General features: G+C 37.3%; 2 protein-coding genes across 2 annotated transcripts; both read right to left on the reverse strand.

Annotated features, from left to right (window-relative positions):
• Positions 1-5,310: 5,310 nt before the first annotated feature.
• LOC308233696 (olfactory receptor 10T2-like) lies at positions 5,311-6,279 on the reverse strand (the record flags this gene model as incomplete). The annotated part of the gene is made up of 1 exon (XM_080640664.1): positions 5,311-6,279. The coding sequence occupies one exon, from the start codon at positions 6,277-6,279 to the stop codon at positions 5,311-5,313; it is 969 nt and encodes a 322-aa protein (XP_080496790.1).
• A 9,093-nt stretch (positions 6,280-15,372) lies between these two features.
• On the reverse strand, positions 15,373-16,317 carry LOC308234202 (olfactory receptor 5P76-like; the record flags this gene model as incomplete). Its single annotated transcript, XM_080641629.1, has 1 exon — positions 15,373-16,317. The coding sequence occupies one exon, from the start codon at positions 16,315-16,317 to the stop codon at positions 15,373-15,375; it is 945 nt and encodes a 314-aa protein (XP_080497755.1).
• Between the last annotated feature and the right edge of the window lie 6,483 nt (positions 16,318-22,800).

Here is a 22,800-nt window from a genome sequence, read left to right on the forward strand (position 1 = left end):
AACAGTATGGAGGTTCCTCATGTAATTAAAAACAGCTACCATATGCTTCAGTAATTTCACCTCTGTATTTTTCTCTAAAAGAATTAAATCAGTATCTCAAAGAGATATTAGCACTCTCATGTTCATTACAGCACTATTCACAAGAGCCAAGATATGAAAGTAATCTAAATGTCCATTGACAGATAAATGGATAAAGAAAATTTGGTATATACATACATTGGAATATTATTCAGTCTTAAGAAAGAAGGAAATTTTGCAATATGCAACAACATGGAAAAACCTAGAGGACATTATGCTAAGTGAAATAAGCCAGTCACAGGACTAATATGCATGATTCTACTTTATGAGGCATCTACAATAGTCAAGTTCATAGACTAAAAATGGAATGAAGGTAGCCAGGGGCTGGGGTGCAGGAGTGGGCAAACTTTTTGACTCGAGGGCCACAATGGGTTCTTAAACTGGACCGGAGGGCCGGAACAAAAGCATGGATGGAGTGTTTGTGTGAACTAATATAAATTCAAAGTAAAGGAGCGGAGGGGAGAGCAAGAGAACCGGATAGAAGAGCCGGATCCGGCTCGCGGGCCGTAGTTTGCCCAAGGCTGGGTTAGAGTGACATGCGGAGTTGCTAATCAGTAGACATAAAGTTTAATTAAGCAGGATGAGGAAGTTCTAGAGATCCACTGTAGAACATTGTACCTATAGTTAACAACACTATATTGTATATACTTAAAAACTTGTTAAGAGGATAAGTCTCATGCTAATGCTGAGTGTTCTTACCACAATAAAACAAAGTTTTAAAAAAGTAGGTCATTCATTTATTCACTCAGTCATTCATTTGTTTAGTACTGCTATGAACTAGGCACTCTGCAGTGCTCTAAGAATTAAGTGTTGAACAAGGCAGACATGATTCCTCCCTCATGGAAGTTGAAGGACAGTAGGCAACAAAGTTAACAGAGGAAGCTAGACTTTGGGTGGTGAGCACGCAATAGAGTACACAGATATGGAATTATAATGCCGTGCACCTGAAATTTATATATTATTAATCAGTTTTACCTCAATAAATTTAATTTAAAAAATTACCCAATAGAAAATTTTAAATCATCAAAACAAAGTCAGAGCCAACTCAATGCCATGTAACCCATACACAGGCCAAAAAAAAAAAAAAAAAAAGACATTAAGCAGTTATTCACAGCAGTAACTATATAATTGAGAACATACAAGTGTGAAACATATTTAAGGGTTCTCTGAGACTGTTCACCAGGATAATATAACTTAGTCCAATTTACATTCCCACTAGCAGAGTATGAGGATTTCTTTTTCCTACATCCTTTTCAACATTTGTTAATTCTTGTATTACTGATAATGGCCATTCTAACAGGTGTGAGGTAGTATCCCATTATTGTTGTTAAGTTGTATGAGTTCCTTATATATTTTGGATATTAGCCCCCTATCAGAAGTACAAATTGCAAATATCTTCTACCATTAGGTTAGTTGCTATTTTGTTTTATTGATTTTTTTTTTTTTTGCTATATAGTGTCAGATAGCAGTCTAGTTTCATTCTTTTGCATGTGGCTTTCCAATATTCCCAGCACTATTTATTGAAGAGGCTTTCCTTTCTCCATTGTATGTTTTTGGCTCCTTTGTTGAAAATTAGTTTCCCGTATATGTGTAGGTTTATTTGTGGGCTCTCAATTCTGTTCCATTGGTCTGTGTGTCTGTTTTTCTGCCAATATCATACTGTTTTGATTATTGTAGCTTTGTAGAATAATTAGAAGTCAGGGAGTGTGATACCTCCACCTATGTTTTTTCCCCCTCAGTTTTCCTTTGACTATTTGAGGACTTTTATGGTTCCTTTTGTTCTAAGTCTGTGAAAAATAACATTAATGGGGATTGCATCAAATGTGTATATCAGTTATGTAATATGGCCACTTTAACAATGTTAATTCTTCCAATCATTGAACAAGGCATATCTTCCCACTTCTTTGTGTGTTATTTGACCTTATTTCTAGGATATAGTGATTACTCCAAGGGTGTAGTCCCTCACGACTCTCAAATATAAAAGCATAGGGTATTATGGGTCCCCTTTACCTCAAATGGCCTCTCTAACAAACTCTATCAAACCAGAACTGGAAAACGCCCAAGTCTCTGCTAAGATCTTTAGCCTCCCACAGGCTGATTTCCACCAGTGTTTTGATATCTCACCAGCCCATGTGTAACTTTTTTTTCTAATAAATCTTTATTGTTCAGATTATTACAGTTGTTCCTCTTTTTTCCCCCCATAGCTCCCCTCCACCCAGTTCCCACCCCACCCTCTGCCCTTACCGCCCCCCCGCCCCGCTGTCCTCATCCATAGGTGTACGATTTTTGTCCAGTCTCTTCCCACAGTCCCCCCCACACACACACCCCCTACACCCCTTTCCCCCGAGAATTGTCAGTCCACTCCCTTTCTATGCCCCTGATCCCATGTGTAACTTAATGAGAAATTACACATGGAATTTCAGGCTCATATCACTACAGTTTTTTGTTGTTTTTTTGCAGGATCTTGGCCTCACAAGTCTTAGCTGCCTTGGCATCTTTGACCTCAGACTTCTATGCACTCACCTACCGCACTGCCAAAAGCCCCAGGCTGTATCTTTTAGTTCAATCTCTATTCCTCATGAAATCATTTGGCAAATGCATTTATTTTTGAGGCATAAGGAAGGTTTACTGGGGAAATGACATTTAAATGGAGACATAGAGGAAAATAGGAATGAAGTGGTCACTGAGAGTTGGAAATGCAGTTGCAGAAACTTTGGTGGGTGGGCAAAAGTAGTGATGTGGGAGGTTGAACTAATGATCCTTAACCAAAGTACAGTGTCTGGTACAGGGCAAGCATTTAACAAATATCTTTGGGTTAAATATTAACTCTAATTCAATGAACATTTATTTATTGTCTCCTTTATTCTTAGCACTAGGTTATTAACTGAGGAAACAAAATTGAATATATCATGTGCTTTTCTTTCAAGAAGTTAAGAATAATCAAAGGAATGTTTCTTTAAAAAATTGGTTCCCATTCAGCTGGCATGAATAAAGTGCTAGTTGCCATATTTTTAAATTTTGTTTTAAATTAATGTTTCGTTTTTAACAAAAACCGTATATATTTAAGGCATCCAAGTTGATGTTTTGACATACATGTATATAGTGAAATAGTTAATGTAGTTACTCTAATTAACATATCCATCTCTTTTCATAGTTACCTTTTTTTGAGGGAGGTGGTATTGTGAGAGCACCTGAAATTTATTTTCTTAGCAAATTTCCAGTATAAAATACATTATTAACTGCAGTTATCATGTTGTACATTAGCTCTCTAGAGCTTAATCATCCTACAAAACAGCAACTTTGTACCCTTTGACCAACATCTTCCCAACCCTGGTAACTACTATTCTACTCTCTGCTTCTATTAATTTGACTTTCTTAGATTCCACATATAAGTGAGATCCTACAGTATCTTTCTATCTGTGTCTGACTTATTTCCCTTAGTATAATGTCTCCAGAAATATCCATGTTGTCACAAATGACAAGATTTCCATCTTTCTTAATGGCTGGATAATAGTCCATTGTGTACATATACCATGATCATGTGGTTTTTATATTTCATTCTGTTAATGTGGTATATCACATAGAGTGATTTGCATATGTTAAACTAACCATGCATCCCAGGGATAAATCCCATTTGATCACAATTGAGACTTAATTAATGAAATGAAACAGCTTATGATAATTATATGAGGAGGTAGAAAATTTCACACTACACAGGGGATATTTGTGAAAATGGAATGGTGAGATTGTGGAATGGTCAGAAAACATCTAGTCAAATTTTAATTCAGTGTTGAACAAAAATGGCACCTGGACACTCAGTAGGTTCTGACCACTGTAATCAATGAAGTTATGATAAGAATCTTAGTTGCAAGCCCTTCAGCAGCTGTCCTCACCTAGATTCACCCCAGCACAATGCTGTACTTCTTGTCTTTGGAATCTTCTTTCTTTGCTGGGGTTTCTCCTAATGTCTTTCACTTTGGAATCTTCTCTCTTCCACTCATCAGCTTTCCACAGTGTACATTCCCTATCTCTCTATCTTAACTAAACCTGATTGCCTGGGAAGGGTACCTATGCTTCTCAGCTCTGTTGAAGAGAAGTTGCCTACTCCCCTCCTCTAAGACACTATTGTGTTAACATTTTCCTAGCTCCTTACCATATTTCTAAATCGTTGGTTTGCAATCTTCATGGCAAAACAGTTTACTCACTGGCACCAGTGTTATCCAGCTATGAAACAACATGCTATTGTTTCAGAGTCCTTTACTGACCAGCAGTTTCCTTTCCTCATTTGTTAAAGACTTTGCCACTGGCTTCTTGATCCTTTAACCACTTCAGTACCTCAGTCCTAGTAACTTCACACAGTGTGGATGTTACCATTAGACAATGTGATCTCAAAATGCCTAGACCTCCTTACAGCCTCTACTATCTCCCACAATCCATACGTGAACTTGACTACAATCACCTCAATTATATTCAATTATATACGGCACCTTCCACCTCTGTGGTTTTCATAAATTAGAAGCTATTTGTCTTTACCTATACTCTAACTTAAATAGCATTTCAATTATTGCTTTTTGAGGACTTGAAGAAGCTAATTATGAAACCATCTAGCCTACTCCTTTGGCAACTCTTTGGCAGACTGGTCTATATTTTTCTTGGAATTTGATATGTTAAAAATGTCTATTTCTTTTGCAATAACTTTCATCAGTTTATATTTACAGATATTCATCCATTTCCATCTAGTTTCTAATTTTCTTTGAATAGAGTTGAAAAAGATAATTTCTTAAAATTCTTTGAAATTTCTCTGTATTGTGGTCTTTCACTCATTGCAACTCTAAATTTGTGTTTCTGCTTTCTCCTTCTTCAGGTGAATTAGTGATCTTTGCTTTCCTTCTTTCTCTCTCAGTCTGTGTCTACCTCTTTCATTCTTTTCTTTTAGAATAATTTTCCTCCTCCCCCAAATGCAACCAAAATTATGAAAATATAGTGTTCCAAAGCATCTCAGATATTTTTGCTACATACATATGTGCATTTGTATACGCATATATATACATATGTATGTATAATAACATTTTACAATATTTAAAACTACATTCTGTTTGTAGTAGGAAAGGAATGAGATCGGGCATATCAGGCAATTAGAACACACTTTAATTGCTTTATACATAAAGTGCTGGTATTTATTAAAGGTACTCTACTTTCTCCATTTTTATTTATCAGTGCTCTGTAAATGTTTTAAGAAGTGTTCAGCATTCTTTTACTTACCATCTGTGAGAAAAACCTACAGACATTGTCTAGTACTTTCCCTAGAGCTATTTGCATTTCTTTATTTCTTAGACTGTAAACTATGGGATTAAGCAGAGGAGTCAGCACTGTATATGTCACTGCCATCAGCATATCTTCACTAAACGAATCACTGTCCTTGGGTCTCAAATAGACAAAGCCAGCAAATCCATAGTGTATGCACACTACAGTGAGGTGAGAGGAGCAAGTATAAAAGGCCTTATACCTCCCCTTTGCAGAGGGCATCTTCACAACGGTGGACACAATGAAGACATAGGAAATCATAATTAAAATGAAGCTGCCCACCAACACAAAGGCAATGAATGCAAGAAGGATCGTTTTCTGAAAAAACGTGTAATCACAGGCAAGGGAGACTACCGGTGCGATGTCACAAAAAAAGTGCTGGATGGTGCTGGCGTCACAAAAAGACAAGTTGAATACTATGAGGACAATGCACAACGACACCACAATCCCAGTGACGGAAGAGGCCATCATGAGCTGCAGGCAGATCCTGTGGGTCATGAGGATGTGGTAGCGCAGTGGGCTGTGAATGGCAGTGTAACGGTCATAGGACATGGCAGCCATGATGAAGCAGTTATTGCCCGCCAAGCAAAGGAAGAAGAACATCTGTGTGGCGCACTCAGGAAGAGAGATGGTCTTGCTGTCTGAGAGCAGGTCCACCAGCATTCGGGGGATGGTGACCAGGGTGGTACAGGTTTCTGAAAAGGACAGGCCAGAGAGGAAAAAGTACATGGGGGTATGAAGGTTGTGACTGAGCTTGATGGCCACCATTACGGATACATTTGCAGCAAGGATTGTCACATGAGAGAAGAAGACCAGCACAAAGAGGAGACCCTGCAGGTCTGGGAGACTGGAAAATCCCCGCAGGACGAATGTGCTCACTGTGGTTCGATTGCCCATCGTCTAAGAGGCTCAGTAACTTTCTCCCACAAAAGCAGATATTCTTGAGTCAAGACTCTGATGAGATTATAAAGAGCACTGATGTCATCAAGGATCCCTGGGCAATGGCAAGACAACTCTCAATGAGAGACCCTGAGAAATGGGAATTAAATACTCCTTGCTGAATTCAAGGTCAGGACTCAGACGGATGAGAAAGATTCTAGTAGGAGATTCTGTATAAATGTCATAAAGTATGCCTGAATTTTTCCTGGGAACCCCCTCATTTATCTCTCCTCTATCTCCTCTGCACTCAAAGTCTGCACAAAAGAGGGAAAGATGAAAAACACTTGTTTTCCTACCTACAAGAGGGGTAGCAGGTGTAAAATGTTTGCATGTGATCTAGTTATAGTCTGGCACACAGAAGTGCCTGACAATGTTGACTCAATGCAAGTTTAAGAAGTAAGAACATGTTTTTGAATGGCTTCCAAACATTCTTGGAAAGTAGTCCTACCCTCAGAGGTGCTTCCCAGGAGGCAGTGGCTGCTTGGCTAACAAGTAGGCCACCATGAACAGTCCTAATAAATGAATTTACTGTTGAAGTTTGTACTGATTTTCTCTCCATGACAATAAGTTAAGGCTGGAGGTGTTCAATAACTGTCTCCCATTCATGCAAATCTTGAAGGCAAAATGGTATGGCGAGACCATCCCCATCCTAGATGGCTCATTTGTGTTCATGATGTCAGGATTAATTCTTGAACTCTCAGAATTGCCAGGATATTTTCTAACTGATATACTAGTGGAAAGGGCTGCTTTGCAGTGCATCTCTTTTTAGAGCTTAAGTTCCTCTGGTCATTTTCATGAGTTCATCCATTCTGCTGCAAGTGAGATGACAGCATGAAGGACAGGGATTTTCCAAACAATATGTGGTTTGGTTTCAGTCACTATTGTCAAGGAAGGAAAGGAGAACAGTGAAAAGACATGGGCATGGAGTTAAAGGTTGAAGAAAGAATGGTAGACACACTGGGAAGTATTTTGTAAGATCTACAAAGCTTAAAGAAAATATACCTTTAGCTGAAAAGTTTGTGTGTTATTTATGAATTACTGGGAAAATTTTACACAAAGAGGCATGTCAGGTAACCAGTATTTACTCAATATCTGACATGTGCTGGTCAATATGCTGTGTGTTTGATAGAATTTTCTCGTTAAATTTCTCCCAGCAACTCTGCATAATAAGCATTTCAATCCTGATGTTACAGAAATTGACACTTGGGTAGAGATCACTTAATTGACTACCCAAAGCCAGTGCATTGATTCCACAAATATTTATTTAATGTCTATGATGTGTTAGTCAATCACATGTGTAGGAAATGTAACATGGGATAAGACATATAACCTCTTCTATCTCAGATAGAGAAAAATGCCAGCAAGAGAATTAAATGTAAGTTATATTACTAAATGGCTATTTTGAACTGTAGAATCAGGAAAGCCCTTTCTAAGGAACTTACCCTTATTTTGTGATTGAAATGCAGTAAGCAGCCCACCATTGAAAGATCTAGGGGGGAGACAACACACAAGAAATAGCTAGTGCAGAGATCTCACAGTGGGAATGAGCTTGACCTGTTCAAGGTATGAAGACAATCAGTGTATGCAGAACACCTGTCTCATGTGTCACCCTAAACACCCTGCGAGAGAAATAGTAATATCGTGCCCATGCTTGAGATAAGGAAACCATGGCTTAGGAATTTACTTTGTGAAGGTGATAAAGTTTGTTAATAAATTCTGTGTTCACATTTGATTGCATTATGATGACGTTTTAAACGTCTGACTTCTTTACTAGTCAAAGCAAAAGGCTATTTTACCAATTTGTCCACGTACTTGCAGCATAACCTGGTAAATACAAGCATTTGTGTCATGAGAGTTCAACAAATAAATGGGGTGCCATCTTCCCCAGGAAACCTCACTGGGTTTTTTCTTAGGCGCACTGACTAATTCTTCCCAACTATGTTGTTTTCTCTCTTTAGCCTTTACCTAATTTGGACAGGTGCTAAAGGTTATTTATTGGCTGTCTCCTTCAATACATTTCAATGCCCATTAAAATATAGTCACATCACCTAACAATATGATAACTACATATTGACATTTAATACATACTTATTTAATGAATAATGTGTAAACTCTCAGAGTGGTATACTAGGAACAAAGCAAAAAAGACTAGTATTTTCTGATCTTAACAATAAGCTTCATTTTCTGTAGCATAAAATGTTACCTGATTGCCATGACTGCTCCTACACTAAGGAGCATATTGGGATCACCGGGGCAGTCTTCTTGAGAGTTATGTATTCTCATTACAAGGCCAATCTTTCAAAGAAGAGAAAAGAAAAACTTCAGGAGAAATTGGTATGTTTAGGTTTAGAAACTCTCACTGTGATTTTGTTACTTCCTTTTTTCATTTGTACTGATAATAAATATGACTTTCCTCATAATGCTCAAGGGAACAAGTGATTGAGAAGATGTTAATATGGCATCATTCCCATTGCTTCTGAGGGACAGAGTTTGAGGGAGATGTTTTCTGGCCCAGCATTTTGTGATAAATTCACCCTCATTGGGATATACACTTCTGTAGACTAAAAGGGCCAATAATTGATTTCTTTCTCTGAAAACCTTGTTATTTATTCAGTCATGCCCCACCCTTGCCGAGAGAGATCTAGGGACTTAGCATGCCTGATTTCTTTGAGATATCAGTGGAGACCTACAGGAATTTGAGGCTTCTTCTTCTTTTATTGATTTTTTACAGAGAGAAAGGGAGAGGGATAGAGAGTTAGAAACATTGATGAAAGAGAATCATCGATCAGCTGCCTCCTGCACACCTCCTACTGGGGATGTGCCCGTAACCAAGGTACATGCCCTTGACCGGAATCGAACCTGGGACCCTTCAGTCCGCAGGCCGACGCTCTATCCACTGAGCCAAACTGGTTAGGGCCTTGAGGCTGCTTCTTGATACTAAGCCTCCGTGCAGACTCTTTTGTCTAGTCAACACATCAAAACCCTGAACAGTAGACACTGTAAAACAATCTATCTTCTAGGAGATACATCAAAACCATGGCCAGTCTGGGGACTCTTGGCATTCATCTGTTATAACAGCTATAACAGATGTTCTGGATCTCCTGTTAATGTTGACATAATCAACATCATGTCATTCATCTGAACTGGAGGGTTTTTCTGGTGGCTACACTTAATTTCGGGGCATGGAGCAATGTTCGAAGGTGGAGAAATGGGGAATATTTATCACCAAGTCTTTGGCAAAGTGCATTCAGCTTTCTTTCAACCCAATCAGAATAAACATCAGCTTTGAGTCAGCTTTTCTACAGTGTTCAGAAAAGATACAGTAGTCTTCCCTTATTCATGGGGTTATGTACCAAGACCCCTAGTGGATGCCTGAAACTGCGGATAATACTCAAGTCTATATATATTGTGTTTTTTTCCTCTACATACATGCTTTTTCATATAAAGGAAGTGCTTTATGTCTTCTCTTTAGCATATTCAAATTGCTAACATCACTATTTTGTGCTTTGGGGCCATTATTAAATAATGTGTGGGTTACTTGAACACAAGCACTATGATACTGTGCCAGTCAAATTGATAACCAAAACAGCTACTAAGTGATTAACTGGGGCGAGGAGTAGCGCATATACAGTGTGGGTATGCTTCACATCCTGGACTGGACAGAGTAGGACAGTGCAAGACTTCATCCTGCAACTCAGAATGGCCCACAATTTATTAAGAATTTTATATATCTTGAATTTTCCACTTAATATTTTCAGATCACAGTTGATACAGGGTGGGAAAATAAAGGATTATGTTTTATTGAGTTATAGGTATGAATTCTGATAGAAAATTTAACAATTTATGTATATTAGAAGTTTATAAGGCTCATATTTTTTTCTGATTATACATGCTTTTCTAAGTTCAGATATATGTATAAACTTATTTCCTTAGTTCTTACAGTGAGGGTATATTAGATTCACCACCAAAGGAATGCTTGTTTTATAAACCACAAGTGAATGAATTTGAAATCATAGTGAGTGGTCAAAGGAAAAATGCAGGTGGCGGGGACATGAATAATCAAACTGCCCATACAATTAAATAATGAGTGAAATATGGAAATTGCAGAAGGATTTTATACATGTTTTTCTTTACTCCTCCCTGTTTAATTCTTGTGATACAATGCAGTCACTTCATTAGCCTTGACATTAGACCAGGAATGATTTTGTAATGAAATAGGGAATTGTGCAGCAGTAGAGGGGCCTGTGTTCAAATCCAAGCTCTGCTTCTATTACATACAAATTACATACAGTAATTTAATCTCCGTGATAACCACTTTTCTCCTGTGTAACATGGTTCTACATATACTTTCTTGCAAGGTTATAATGCTGTGCATACAGACCTGTCAGATATTAAGTGCTCAGAACCTGCTAGTTCTATTCCCATTTGCTAAAACATCACATGGTTTATAGACTTTTCCTACAGGTGCCCAGCAGTACTTACCTGCTCACAGTTGCCTGGAACACTGTATGTGCTCTTCTGCTTAGTCAGCTGTGTGAAGTCGACCCCTCTTGGCACACTTTACTTTGGTCTAGAGTTTGCAGTCCTATCCTCAGTTTGCAGATTTCTAACCTCCTCACGTTGCTATTGTCTGTGTTCTAATTATGCCAAGAATAGGGAAATAGCATTTATCTCCAGTCCAACTGTATTCTTGGTATTTTCAATACATTTTAACTGTTGATTAACACCCAAACCGACTTGGTTATTAGTGAATGGAGCACAATGTTCATGGTAAATAGAAATATAAAATAAAATTCCATTTTATGTCAAGGAGAAGTCACTTCCAATCTCTTTAAAAAGACAAAACATTAATCTACACGAGGAGCTCGTTGCTCATGCACCATTTCCTACAGTTCTTTCTACAGTATTATTTAGGGATAAGTTTTTAAGCCATTTTCCCCTTTGAATCCCTGTGATATGCTCAGTCTGTGTCTGAGATTATGAAGTTCCTTATAATGATAGGGTAGAATCTTTTCTATTCCTTATGTCTGGAGCCGAGTTTCCTGTGAATTCCAATGAGAATTTTGTCACCTGAGATCATTACCCTTGGCACCACTTGGAGTTTCTTCCTCTCCACTAGACACCAGGAAGATTGTCCTCTGTGGACTTAGAACTCGTTGTGATGTCCACAAAACATTGTTTTATTCTGACGTGGCATCAAGATTACTCAGTGAAGTTTGTTCTTATTTGTCTGAAAAGACAAACCAAGTAATTGAAACTCAACTTGTTCAAGTACATTTTGAAATGTGGATGATTTCCTCTGGTATATTTTATTTCCTACTCAATACTTCTTTTTTTATAGTTCTGAAAATTTGCCATGCTCCACAGGTCTTCTGTCCTATATACAGGTCTAGGGAGAGGGCCTGTCCTACTGGGTATTACCCAGGGAATCTGCCAGAAGAAAAGTAGAAAAGAATGTGAACACATAGTCACGATGGTTGTGGCTGCTTTCTCATGAAGAAACTCTTCTTTTTGCTAACCAGGAAAATCTGCTGTAATCGACATCTCCATTTACTGTAGTTACACTCAAAAATTTTTCTAGTATTTCAAGAAAAATTTAAAACATAAAGGCAGTCTCTTCAATAAATGATGTTGGGAAAATTATACAAAAAATGAAATTATTCCACCAGCTTACACCATACACAAAAATAAACTAAAAATGGATAAAAGACTTAAATGTAAGTTGTGAAACCATAAAAATCTTAGAAGAAAACATAGGCAGAAAAATCTAAGACATCTCACATAGCAGAATTTTCACTGATACATTGCCTATGGCAAGAGAAACAAAAAAATAAACAAATGGGACCACATCAAACTAAAAAGCTTCTGCACAGAAAAACCAGCATCAAAATGAAAAGGGAACCCACTATATGGGAGAACATTTGCCAATGATACATCTGATAAGGGGTTAATTTCCAAAATATATAAAATACTCATACAGCTCACAAGGCCAAGAGACATGAAAAAATGCTCCAAGTCACTAATCATTAGAGAGATTAAAAGAACAATGAAGTACCACCTCAAACCTGCCAGAATGGCTACCATCAATAAATTAACAAATAGCAAAGTGCTGACAAGGATGTGGAGAAAAAGGAATTCTAGTACACTGTTGGTGGGACTGCAGACTGGTACAACCACTATGGAAAATAGTGTGGAGTTTCCCAAAAATATTAAATACAGAACTTCCATTTGACGAGTGACTCCACTTATAGAAATATATCCTTAGAAGCCTGAAACACCAATCAGAATGAATATATGCACCCCTATGTTCATAGCAGCACAATTTAGAATAGCTAAAGTCTGGAAACAGCCCAACTGCCCATCAGTAGATGAGTGGATAAAGAAGCTGTGGTACATTTACACCATGGAATACTATGCAGCTATAAAAAGGAAGGATCTCTTACCCTTTGAGACAGCATGGAGGGAGCTGGAGAGTATTATGCTAAGCAAAATAAGGCAGTCAAAGAAAGGTAACTATCACATTATCTCACTCATATGTGGAATATAGTGGACAAAATAAACTGATGAACAAAAGAGATTCAGAGACATAGACTGAGGAATCTCAGAGGGAGGCAGGGATGGGGGGTGGGAAGAAATTAACCAAATATGTATATGCATAACCCATGGATACAGACAATAGTGCAGTGAAGGCCTGGGGAGGGGGCAGGAGGGGGATAAAAAGGGTGAGGAAGGGAACATCTATAATACTTTCAACAATAAATAAATTTTTTATAAAAAGGAAAAATAAATAGATTTGGCAAGAGTGAACATCCTTTACTTGTTCCTGATCTTAGAGGGAAAAAATAGATTTTCACCACTGAGTATAACTTTAAAGCTGATCAGTAGAACACGCATTTATCAATTAAATTCACCATCTTATATTGTCACGGTTCATGGTGCTCTATAACAATTACAATAGTAACATCAAAGATCACAAACCACTGATCATCACATCATATATAATAAAATGACAGAGTTTGAAATGTGAGAATTGCCAAAATGCCACACAGACATGAAGTGAGCAAATGCTATTGGGAAAATGGTGCCAATAGATGTGATCAACATAGAATTGCCACAGATAATAAAATTTGTAAAAAATGCAGTTGGCAAAGCACAGTAAAATAAGGTATACCTGTATATAAATAATTGTGGTCAGAGAGATTATGGTAAGGGGATGGTTGCAAAGTCTTTCCTACGCTCTCTCACAGAAAGTTGTGATATAATTTCCCTCCCCTTGCTTTGAATCTGAAGGGGCTTTAGGGATTTGTTTACCAAGGCTAGATCATAGGAAACACTGCAGCTTCCTTTTTAGTCTCTTGGAATAGCTACTATTGGAGTGTGAGCTACCTTATGTGAAATTCAACTACTCTGCTGGTAAGACCGCATGGAAAGACTCTAGACGACTCTCAAGCCATCCTTGCTAAGGTGCCAGGCTTCTGAGTGAAGCCATCTTGGATCCTCTACACATACCCAGATGCCACCTGAATATTACTGATTCCTGTTAATGCCATGTAGGAGAAAAGAAATGCTGAGTCAAACCCAACCTGAATTTCTGATTACAAAACAATGTAATATAAAATAATGATTTTGTTTTAAGCCACTGAATTTTGAGTGACTTGTTATGCAGTAATGGATAACGTGAACATCACTTTTCCTCAACTAATAAATAACATTCCATTCACATTTACCGAATAACCAAAGCCAAAGATTTCTGAGGTTTTTCTCAATTTCTTTTTTAAAAGCATATCTCTCAAGTTTTTTTTTATTTTCCAATTATAGTTGATATGCAATATTTTATTAGTTTCAGGTGTACAAGAGTGATTAGATATTTATGTTAGAAGTGATTATCCCCATGTACCCATCTGACACTGTTCATGGTTATTACAATATTCGTGACTGTTTTCCCTATGCTGTACTTTGCATGCCCATGAAAGTTTGTATAACTAACAATTTGTACTTCTTAACACCTTCACCCTTTTCACCCATCCCCCAACCCCACTCACATTTGTCAACCATCAACTTGTTCTTTGTATTTATGAGTTTGTTTCTGTTTTGTTTATTTATTTTATATTTTCGATTCCATATATAAGAGAAATCATGGTATTTGTCTTTCTCTGGCTGACTTATTTGACTTAGCATAATACAATCTAGGTCCATTCATGTTGTCACAAATGGCAAGATTTTATTTTTTATGGCTAAGTCATATTCAGTGGATATAACACATTTTCTTCATCCATTTATCTGTTAATGGACACTTAGGTTGCCTCTGTATCTTGGCTATTTTAAATAATGCTGCAGTAAACATAGGTATGCAGATATATTTTCAAATTAGTGTTTTGCACTTTTTCAGATAAATACCCAGAAGTAGAATTGCTGGATCATGAGGTAGTTCTATTTTAACTACTTAAGGAACCTCCATACCATTTTCCATAGTGACTGTATCAATTTAGAATCCCAACAACAGTGCACAAGGGGCCCTTTTTTCCATGTCCTCATATACACTTGTTATTTGTTGATTTTTTTATGATAGCCATTATGACAGGTGTGAGGTGGTATCTCATTATGATTTTAATTTTAATTTCTCTTGATTGGTAATTTGAGCATCTTTTCTATATCTATTGGCCATCTGTATGTCTTCTTTGGAGAAATGTCCATTCAGGTCTGCTGCCCATTTTTCAACCAGAATGTGTGTGTGTGTGTGTGTGTGTGTGTGTGTTTAAAAAAAGATACTCTTCTTTGAATGTTTGGTAAAATATACCTGTGAAGCCATCTGGTTTAGGAATTTTGCTTGTTGTGAGTTTTTAAATCACTGATTTGATTTTATTAGTAGTTAATTGTTCAGATTTTATTTTCAACCTGATTCAGTCTTGGAGGATTATATGTTTCTAGGATTTCCTCCATTTCCTCCAGGTTGTCCAATTTTTTGGGGGATATAATTGTTCACTCAATCTCCTTTTATTATTATATTTATGATATATTGTCATATCAAATCCCACAAAATAACAGGCTTCACTAAGAAATTATTTTTTTGAGAAGCACTTTCTTCAGAGCCCCCTTAATGTCATTATTCCGGAGGCTGTAGATGATGGGATTCAGCATGGGGATCACCACCATATAGAACACAGATACCACCTTGTTCTGTTCAGTGGAGTAACTGGACTTGGGCATCACATAAATGAATGTGAGGGTCCCAAAGTACAGACTTACTGCTGTGAGGTGGGCAGTACAAGTGGAGAAGGCTTTGCGGCGCCCCTCATTGGAGCGCATCTTCAGGATGGTGATGAGGATGTACATGTAGGAGACAATTATGACAAACACTGTGCACGTAATGATGGAGCCACATGTAAATGAGGGGACAACTGCAGGGATACTGCTCTCAGAACAGGAGAGTTCAACTAATGGAGCAAAATCACAGAAAAAATGATTCACTTGATTTGGCCCACAGAAGAATAAAAAATAGACGGAAATAGTGAAAGAGAAAGCATTGAGAAAACTACCTACATAAGCCACTATGAGGAACTGAACACAGACTTGTGTGGACATTTTGGTTGAATAAAACAGTGGTTTGTAAATTGCCACAAAGCGATCATATGCCATGATAGCCAGAAGGAGGCACTCCACTGTCCCAAAGAATGCAGCTGAACCAAGCTGGGTGCAACATCCATGATAGGTGATTGTATTTCTCTCTACCAGGAAATTTACAAGCATATTGGGTGTGACAGAAGTTGAAAGGCATATGTCAGCAAAAGCCAGGTGGCTCAGAAAAAAATACATAGGATGATGGAGCTGAGGAGAGATACTGATAAGAATGATTGTGCTGAGGTTGCCAGATACAGTCACCAGGTAGATACACAGGATAATCATGAAGAGGATGTCTTTAAGGATGGGGTCATCAGTTAAGCCCAGTAGAATGAAGCCTGTCACTGCCGTGTGATTTGCATCCCCCAGGGAATCCATAAGATAATGTTGCTGCTACCAAATGCACCTGTGATGAAAGATTGCATTAAAGAATTGTGAATTCAGTGGTTTATTTTCATTCATACACTTAGGAGTTATTGTAAACAAAATAATTATTCATGCTAAGTTTGTAGGTTTTTTAAGAGTCCAGAGCTATGTGCAGTGAATCTTGTATATTTTAAAAATTGTTTTTAGCAGAAACATGAGGGAATCCAATTCCCATAATGTAGATCATTTTCTCTTTATATTTTCAATTTGTAAAATGTTCTTAAATGGTTTTAAATCTATCATTAAAAATGTAAGGCTTATAAGAATAGCAAATAAGAATTGTCAGTATAAAAAATGTGTAAATGTAGGATTATATAATAGAGATGTGAGTAATAGCTAACAGTTATTGCAAGTTTACTAAATGGTAGACACAGTGTGAAAATTTCAGATAGATAGTTCTGTATTAATTTTCATGAAATAATATTGAGGACTTACATTTATAGATGAAGCAACTGATTTGACATTGTAAAGTGACAGCAAGTTTACATAGCAAATGGTGGAATCAAGTTGTGAATCTCAGGCAGTTTGAAGCCAGTCCATTTCTTTTATAACTACACTATAAGTGAAATTAATACTCATAATGAAGTTGAGTCTCTCAAAAATGGGTGGGTAACAAATTACCCTTTTTACAGCTAATGTGTAAAAGAGGTGCATAGTTAATCAGAAAGAGTACAGTTTCTATCAGTAAAACAAAATCATTTTTTAAAAGGTGAATTATAATTTTTAATAGGACAAAGAAGAAATAGAAAGAAATTTCACATTGAGATTACAAATAAAGACACCTATTGTAAATTTATTATGTATATTTAACATTCCCAATTATACTTTTATTATATTGAGTTTGAAATCCACCTAAATATTGTATAAATTTATTTAAGCAAATAAAATAATTTCCTAATATAACTATGTTTTATAAATAGAATATTACAGAATGAAACAAATTTAGTTTCAACATAATAAGTAGCTGAATAAAATTACAGCCTAAAAGGTTCAGAAGTTTACCCAGGTTCACCCAGCTCATGGCCAGGTTGAACCTCATCTCCAAGTGTTCTGGCTGTATGTTCTTGACTTGGTCAAAAGTATCTGGTTGCAAGAGTGAACTTTCTCTTCCCACAGAAGAATGAAACCCATGTGTTCCTGGCCAGCAAAGAGCAAAGCAGAGAAGCAGAGCTGACTAGCCCAAAACGCATGGCCCGTTGGCATTGAATTGGCCCCAAGGATTATTTATTGACGCACTCAATCAGGGTTAGCTATCATGAAAATCCTTCAGTGACTGCCCACTGGGTTTCACACTTAGCTTGTGGAAGGCTGGAGTATGTTTTCAATGTAAGCTCTTTGGTGCTGGGGCTGAGGGAGGGAGGAGAGAGCATTGACACATAAAAGATTATTCAGGGTCTACTTTTATTTCAAAATTTATATTAACATTCTGGGTAGGAAACTCTCTTGTTTTCCCTGGAGCTTTTAAGTTGAACCTGCTAGTTTCGTAATTCTCTTTGTCAATCCAGCGAATATTTAGAATCATATTGAAGGGGGACCATTATAATTTCCTCTAAAATATTGCCTTTAAAGTTCAATATATTCCACTTTTATTTTTAAGTGCTCCAAATGTCTGATTAATCATTATTATCTTCTGATTTATATAATACTTGAAATTTTTTTCAAAAACATGTTAAACATAAAAATATGGTAACTCCAGTATTTTGTATAAACTTAAGAAAGCATCTAAGTATTTTCAACTTAAAATTATAAGCCTAAAAGTAACACATTTTATATTAGATTCACAAGTCTAATTTGTTGGTTACTTTAATATGCAAATTCTCTTAAACATTTATGGGCTTGAATATTAATTTACACAAAAAGGTTCCTAAATGTAACCTTAAACCTTTAGTATATATTTGATTTATTTAATAATTTCTATACCTTTTTTATCTCCTAGGGCAGTGGTCGGCAAACGCATTAGTCAACAGAGCCAAATATCAACAGTACAACGATTGAAATTTCTTTTGAGAGCCAAATTTTTTAAACTTCAACTTCTTCTAACGCCACTTCTTCAAAATAGATTCGCCCAGGCCGTGGTATTTTGTGGAAGAGCCACACTCAAGGGGCCAAAGGAGCCACATGTGGCTCGCGAGCCGCAGTTTGCTGACCATGGTCCTAGGGTTACAAAGGCACTTATCAGATAAGAAAACAATCATATCATTTCAACTTGAGTGGCTTGAGGCTTCTGGTACCAAGTTCCAAGTTTATCTTTGAGCAGAGAAAAACGGGCCTCATGCTTGCCCAAGATGACTCTAGCCACAGGGCTTGATGCTTGTCCAAAAAATTGGAGCAGGGCTTGGGTCCCCGGCCTCTAAATGGGCACTTTAAAGTCATTCTTCTACCAAAAAAAAAAAAAAAGGTATCTGGTTGCCTGTAAGCTAAAGTATTCAGAAAAATGAGTAAATGGATATTTTGGATATTTACAAACAGTAAGTCTCCAAAGCATCTCAAAGCCAGTGGGTTAATTAGCATGTGGTTGAGTGCCAAGTTAAGAGAGTGGGAAAGATCATGTGAATTTCTGGTCTTATGGGTGGATAAACGAGGAGTCCTGGTACCCTGAATTATATTTGTTTATAGCCACTAAAAAGACTGTAGAAACTTGGGTTAATTCAGCAAAGGTTACTTGCTAGCTGACTGCTGGATTTCATCTGCCTTGTTTCTCCACCAGGTCTTGTGGGTGCAATTTTAGAGAATATATGGCAATCATAGATTCTTCACAAAAGCCAAAATCTTACCTGTTGACATAGGAATTCATTCATCTTATAGCAATAAGTTCAAAATCATTATAGTTATATAATAGCCATGTTTTTATTATTGTTTGCCTTTGGGAATAAACCTCTGAAGATTCTAGAGATTCAAATGTGAATTCAAAAGCACCAGGCATCATTATCACATTCTCAAGTGAGTATTGAGCAGTTCACTTCACACAAACACAAGTAATCTTTAGTGGGTCTGCCAATTTTCCACAGTGGCAGCACGAACCTTCATTCCCACCAACAGTGCTTGAGGGTTCCCTTTTGTCCACATCCTTACCAACACTTGTTTGTTCATTTATGGATGGCAGTCATTCTGACATGTGTGAGGTGATATCTTGTTGTAGTTTTAATTTGCATTTCTCTGATGATTAGTGACATTGAGCATCTTTTCATATGTCTGTTGGCCACCTGCATATCCTCTTTGGAGAAGTGTTTATCCAGGTCCTTTCCCCATTTTTTTTTACTTCCACTAGTTTTTATTGGATAACATCTTGGTATTTGCAAACTGTTTAATCTTTTTAAAACATCTTTATTGTTGAGAGTATTACAGATGTCCCCCAGTTCTCCCCGTTATCCCCCTTGATCCAGTTCCCACCCCACCCCAGGCCTTCACCACCCTATTGTTTGTGTCCATAGGCAATACATATATGCATATGGTCTTTGGTTAATCTCTTCCCGCCCACCCTCCCTGCACTTCCCTCTGAGATTCATCAGTCTATTCCATGTTTTCATGCCTCTGGTTCTATTTTATTCATCAGTTTGTTTTGTTCATTATATTCCTTATTCATTTATTTGGATTTTTAGATTCAATTGTTGATAGATATGTATTTATTACCATTTTATTATCTTACTAGAGGCCTGGTGCACGAAATTCATGCAGGGTAGAGTCCCTAGGCCTGGCCTCCCCATCTCCTCCTTCCCTCGCTCCCTCAGTGCCACGCCGCCACTGCTGGTCACCCGCCATGTTCCGCGCCGCCCTCTGGTGGTCAGTGCACGTCATAGCGAGCAGTTGAATTCCCAAGTGGACAATTTGCATATTAGCCTTTTATATATATAGATTTTTTTTTTCCTTCTTTTTCTTCTTCTTAAGAATACCCTTCAACATTTCATGTAGTACTGGTTTGGTGGTGATGAACTCCTTTAGCTTTTTCTTGTCTGTGAAGCTCTTTATCTGACCTTCAATTCTAAATGATAGCTTTGCTGAGTAGAGTAATCCTGATTGTAGGTCCTTGCTAGTCATCACTTTGAGTATTTCTTGCCACTCCCTTCTGCCCTGCAAAGTTTCTGTTGAGAAATCAGCTGACAGTTGTATGGGTGCTCCCTTGTAGTTAACTAACTGCTTTTCTCTTGCTGCTTTTAAGATTATCTCTTTGTCTTTAACCTTTGGCATTTTAATTACGATGTGTCTTGGTATAGGCCTCTTTGAGTTCATCTTGTTTGGGACTCTCTTTGCTTCCTGGACTTGTAAGTCTATTTGTTTCACCAGATAGGGAAAATTTTCTGTCATTATTTCTTCAAATAGGTTTTCAGTATCTTAGCCAAATTTTTAATTGGATTGTTTGGTGTTGAGTTGTATAAGTTCTTTATAAATTTTGGATATTAACCCCTATTAGTTGTATCATTGGTGAATATGTTCTCCTATTCAGTTGGTTGTCTTTTCATTTTGTTGATGAATTCCTTTGCTGTGCAAAAGCTTTCTAGTGTGATGTCGTCCCATTTGTTTATTTTTTGTTTGTTTTCCTTGCTCAAGGAGGTATATCAGAAAAAATCTTGCTACAAGAAATCTCTGAGATATTACTGCCTACATTTTCTTCTAGGATATTTATGGTTTAGAGACTTACAACCCAGGCATGTGCCCTTGACTGGAATCGAACCTGAGACCCTTCAGTCCACAGGTTGATGCTCTATCCACTAAGCCAAACCAGATAGGGCTATATATGCCTGTTTTTATGCCAGTATCATGCTGTTTTCACTACTGTGGCCTTGTAGTGTAGTTTGATATGCAGATATTTTGTTGAGGATTTTTGCCTCTATATTCATCAGAGATATTGGCCTATTATTTTCATGTTTTATAATGTATTTGTCTGATTTTGGTATCATGGTAATGCTGGCCTCATAACATGAGCTTGGAAGCCATCCATCCTCTTCAATTTTTTGGAACACTTTGAAAAGCATAGGTATTAATGATTCTTTGGATTTTTTGGTAAAATTTACCTGTGAAGCCATCTGGTTTAGGACTTTTCTTTGTCTTTTGTTGGTTGGGAATTTTAAAATTACTGATTTGATATTATTAGTTGATATTTGTCCTTTCAGATTTTATTTTTCTACCTGATTCAGCCTTGGAGAATTTTATGTTTCTAGGATTTCATTAATTTCTTCCAGGTTGTATAATTTGTTGGGATATCATTGTTCAAAGTATTTTTTTATAATCTGTATGTTTCTGTGGTGTCAAGCACCACTTTTCTGTCATTTCTGATTTTATTTATTTGGGCCTTGTCTCTCTTGTTATTAAAGAAAGAGTCTGGCTAAAGGTTTATCAATTTTATCCAGAAAAGTAGCTCTTGATTACAATAACTTTTTTCTATTATTATTTCAGACTCAAATTTTTTTTGTATTTCTTTTTTTTTTAATTGTTTGAAGCATTACAAATAGTAGTACATATGTCTCCCTTTTTTTCCCCCATTGGCCTCCCCCCGGCCTCCCCTTCCCCCCAGTACATGCCTTTACCGCCCCCCACCCCAGTGTCTTGTATCCATTGGTTATGCTTATATGCATGCGTACAAGTCCTTTGGTTGATCTCTTACAGCCCCCCGCCCAACCTCCCCTGCCTTCCCACTGTAGTTTGACAGTCTGTTCAATGCTTCTTTGCCTCTGTATCTATTTTTTTCCCCATTTCTTTCCTTTAAAAAATCTTGCCTCTGCAGACTAGAAATAAACATATAATAACAAAAAATGTTTGAGTCCCAATTTCAATGTCCAAAGTTCTGAGTCCCCGTTTCAATGTCAAACAGTTCCTTATGTGTACATGTCAGCAATGATATCTGGATGGTGGGCACATGGTGACAATACAGGTCCGACCCTCTCTGCTTTGGTCCTAGGCAACCTCTTCGTGGTTGGAGCAGACCTGTCAATTCCTCTCTGTTTCAGGAATCCACATGGTCTTGGAGTTGTTTTCTGAAAATATACAAACATATTCTCGACCAAAAGTTAATAAAGGAATCTTTTCTTTATCGGGGAGATCTCTGCCCTTCCTGGCTGCAAACTGTCTCACTAGCTGCGCCTCCTTCGCCAATTCGGGCTGGATTCCACTCGTTTCAGCTGCTCCCTCTATTTGCTCCGGGACAAGGCTCAGGACACATCCGTCTATTCTGCCACCATTTTGTCTCTCCCAGACTCAAATTTTTTATTTTTGCTCTTTTTTTTCAGGTTTTTATTTTTCAGGTTTCTTCCTGTAAGTGATTTCTAGTTTCATACCAATGTGATTGGAGAAGGTGCATGCTATGATTTCATTCTTAAATTTATTGAAACTTGTTTTGTAGCCTAACATATGATCTATCCTGGAAAATATACCATGTGCACTTGAAAAGAATGTATATTCTGCTGCTTTGGGGTGAAATGTTCTAAAACTGTCAATTAAATT

This window comes from Plecotus auritus (genome assembly GCF_963455305.1).
Source record: "Plecotus auritus genome assembly, chromosome: 9".
Lineage (NCBI taxonomy): Eukaryota > Metazoa > Chordata > Mammalia > Chiroptera > Vespertilionidae > Plecotus > Plecotus auritus.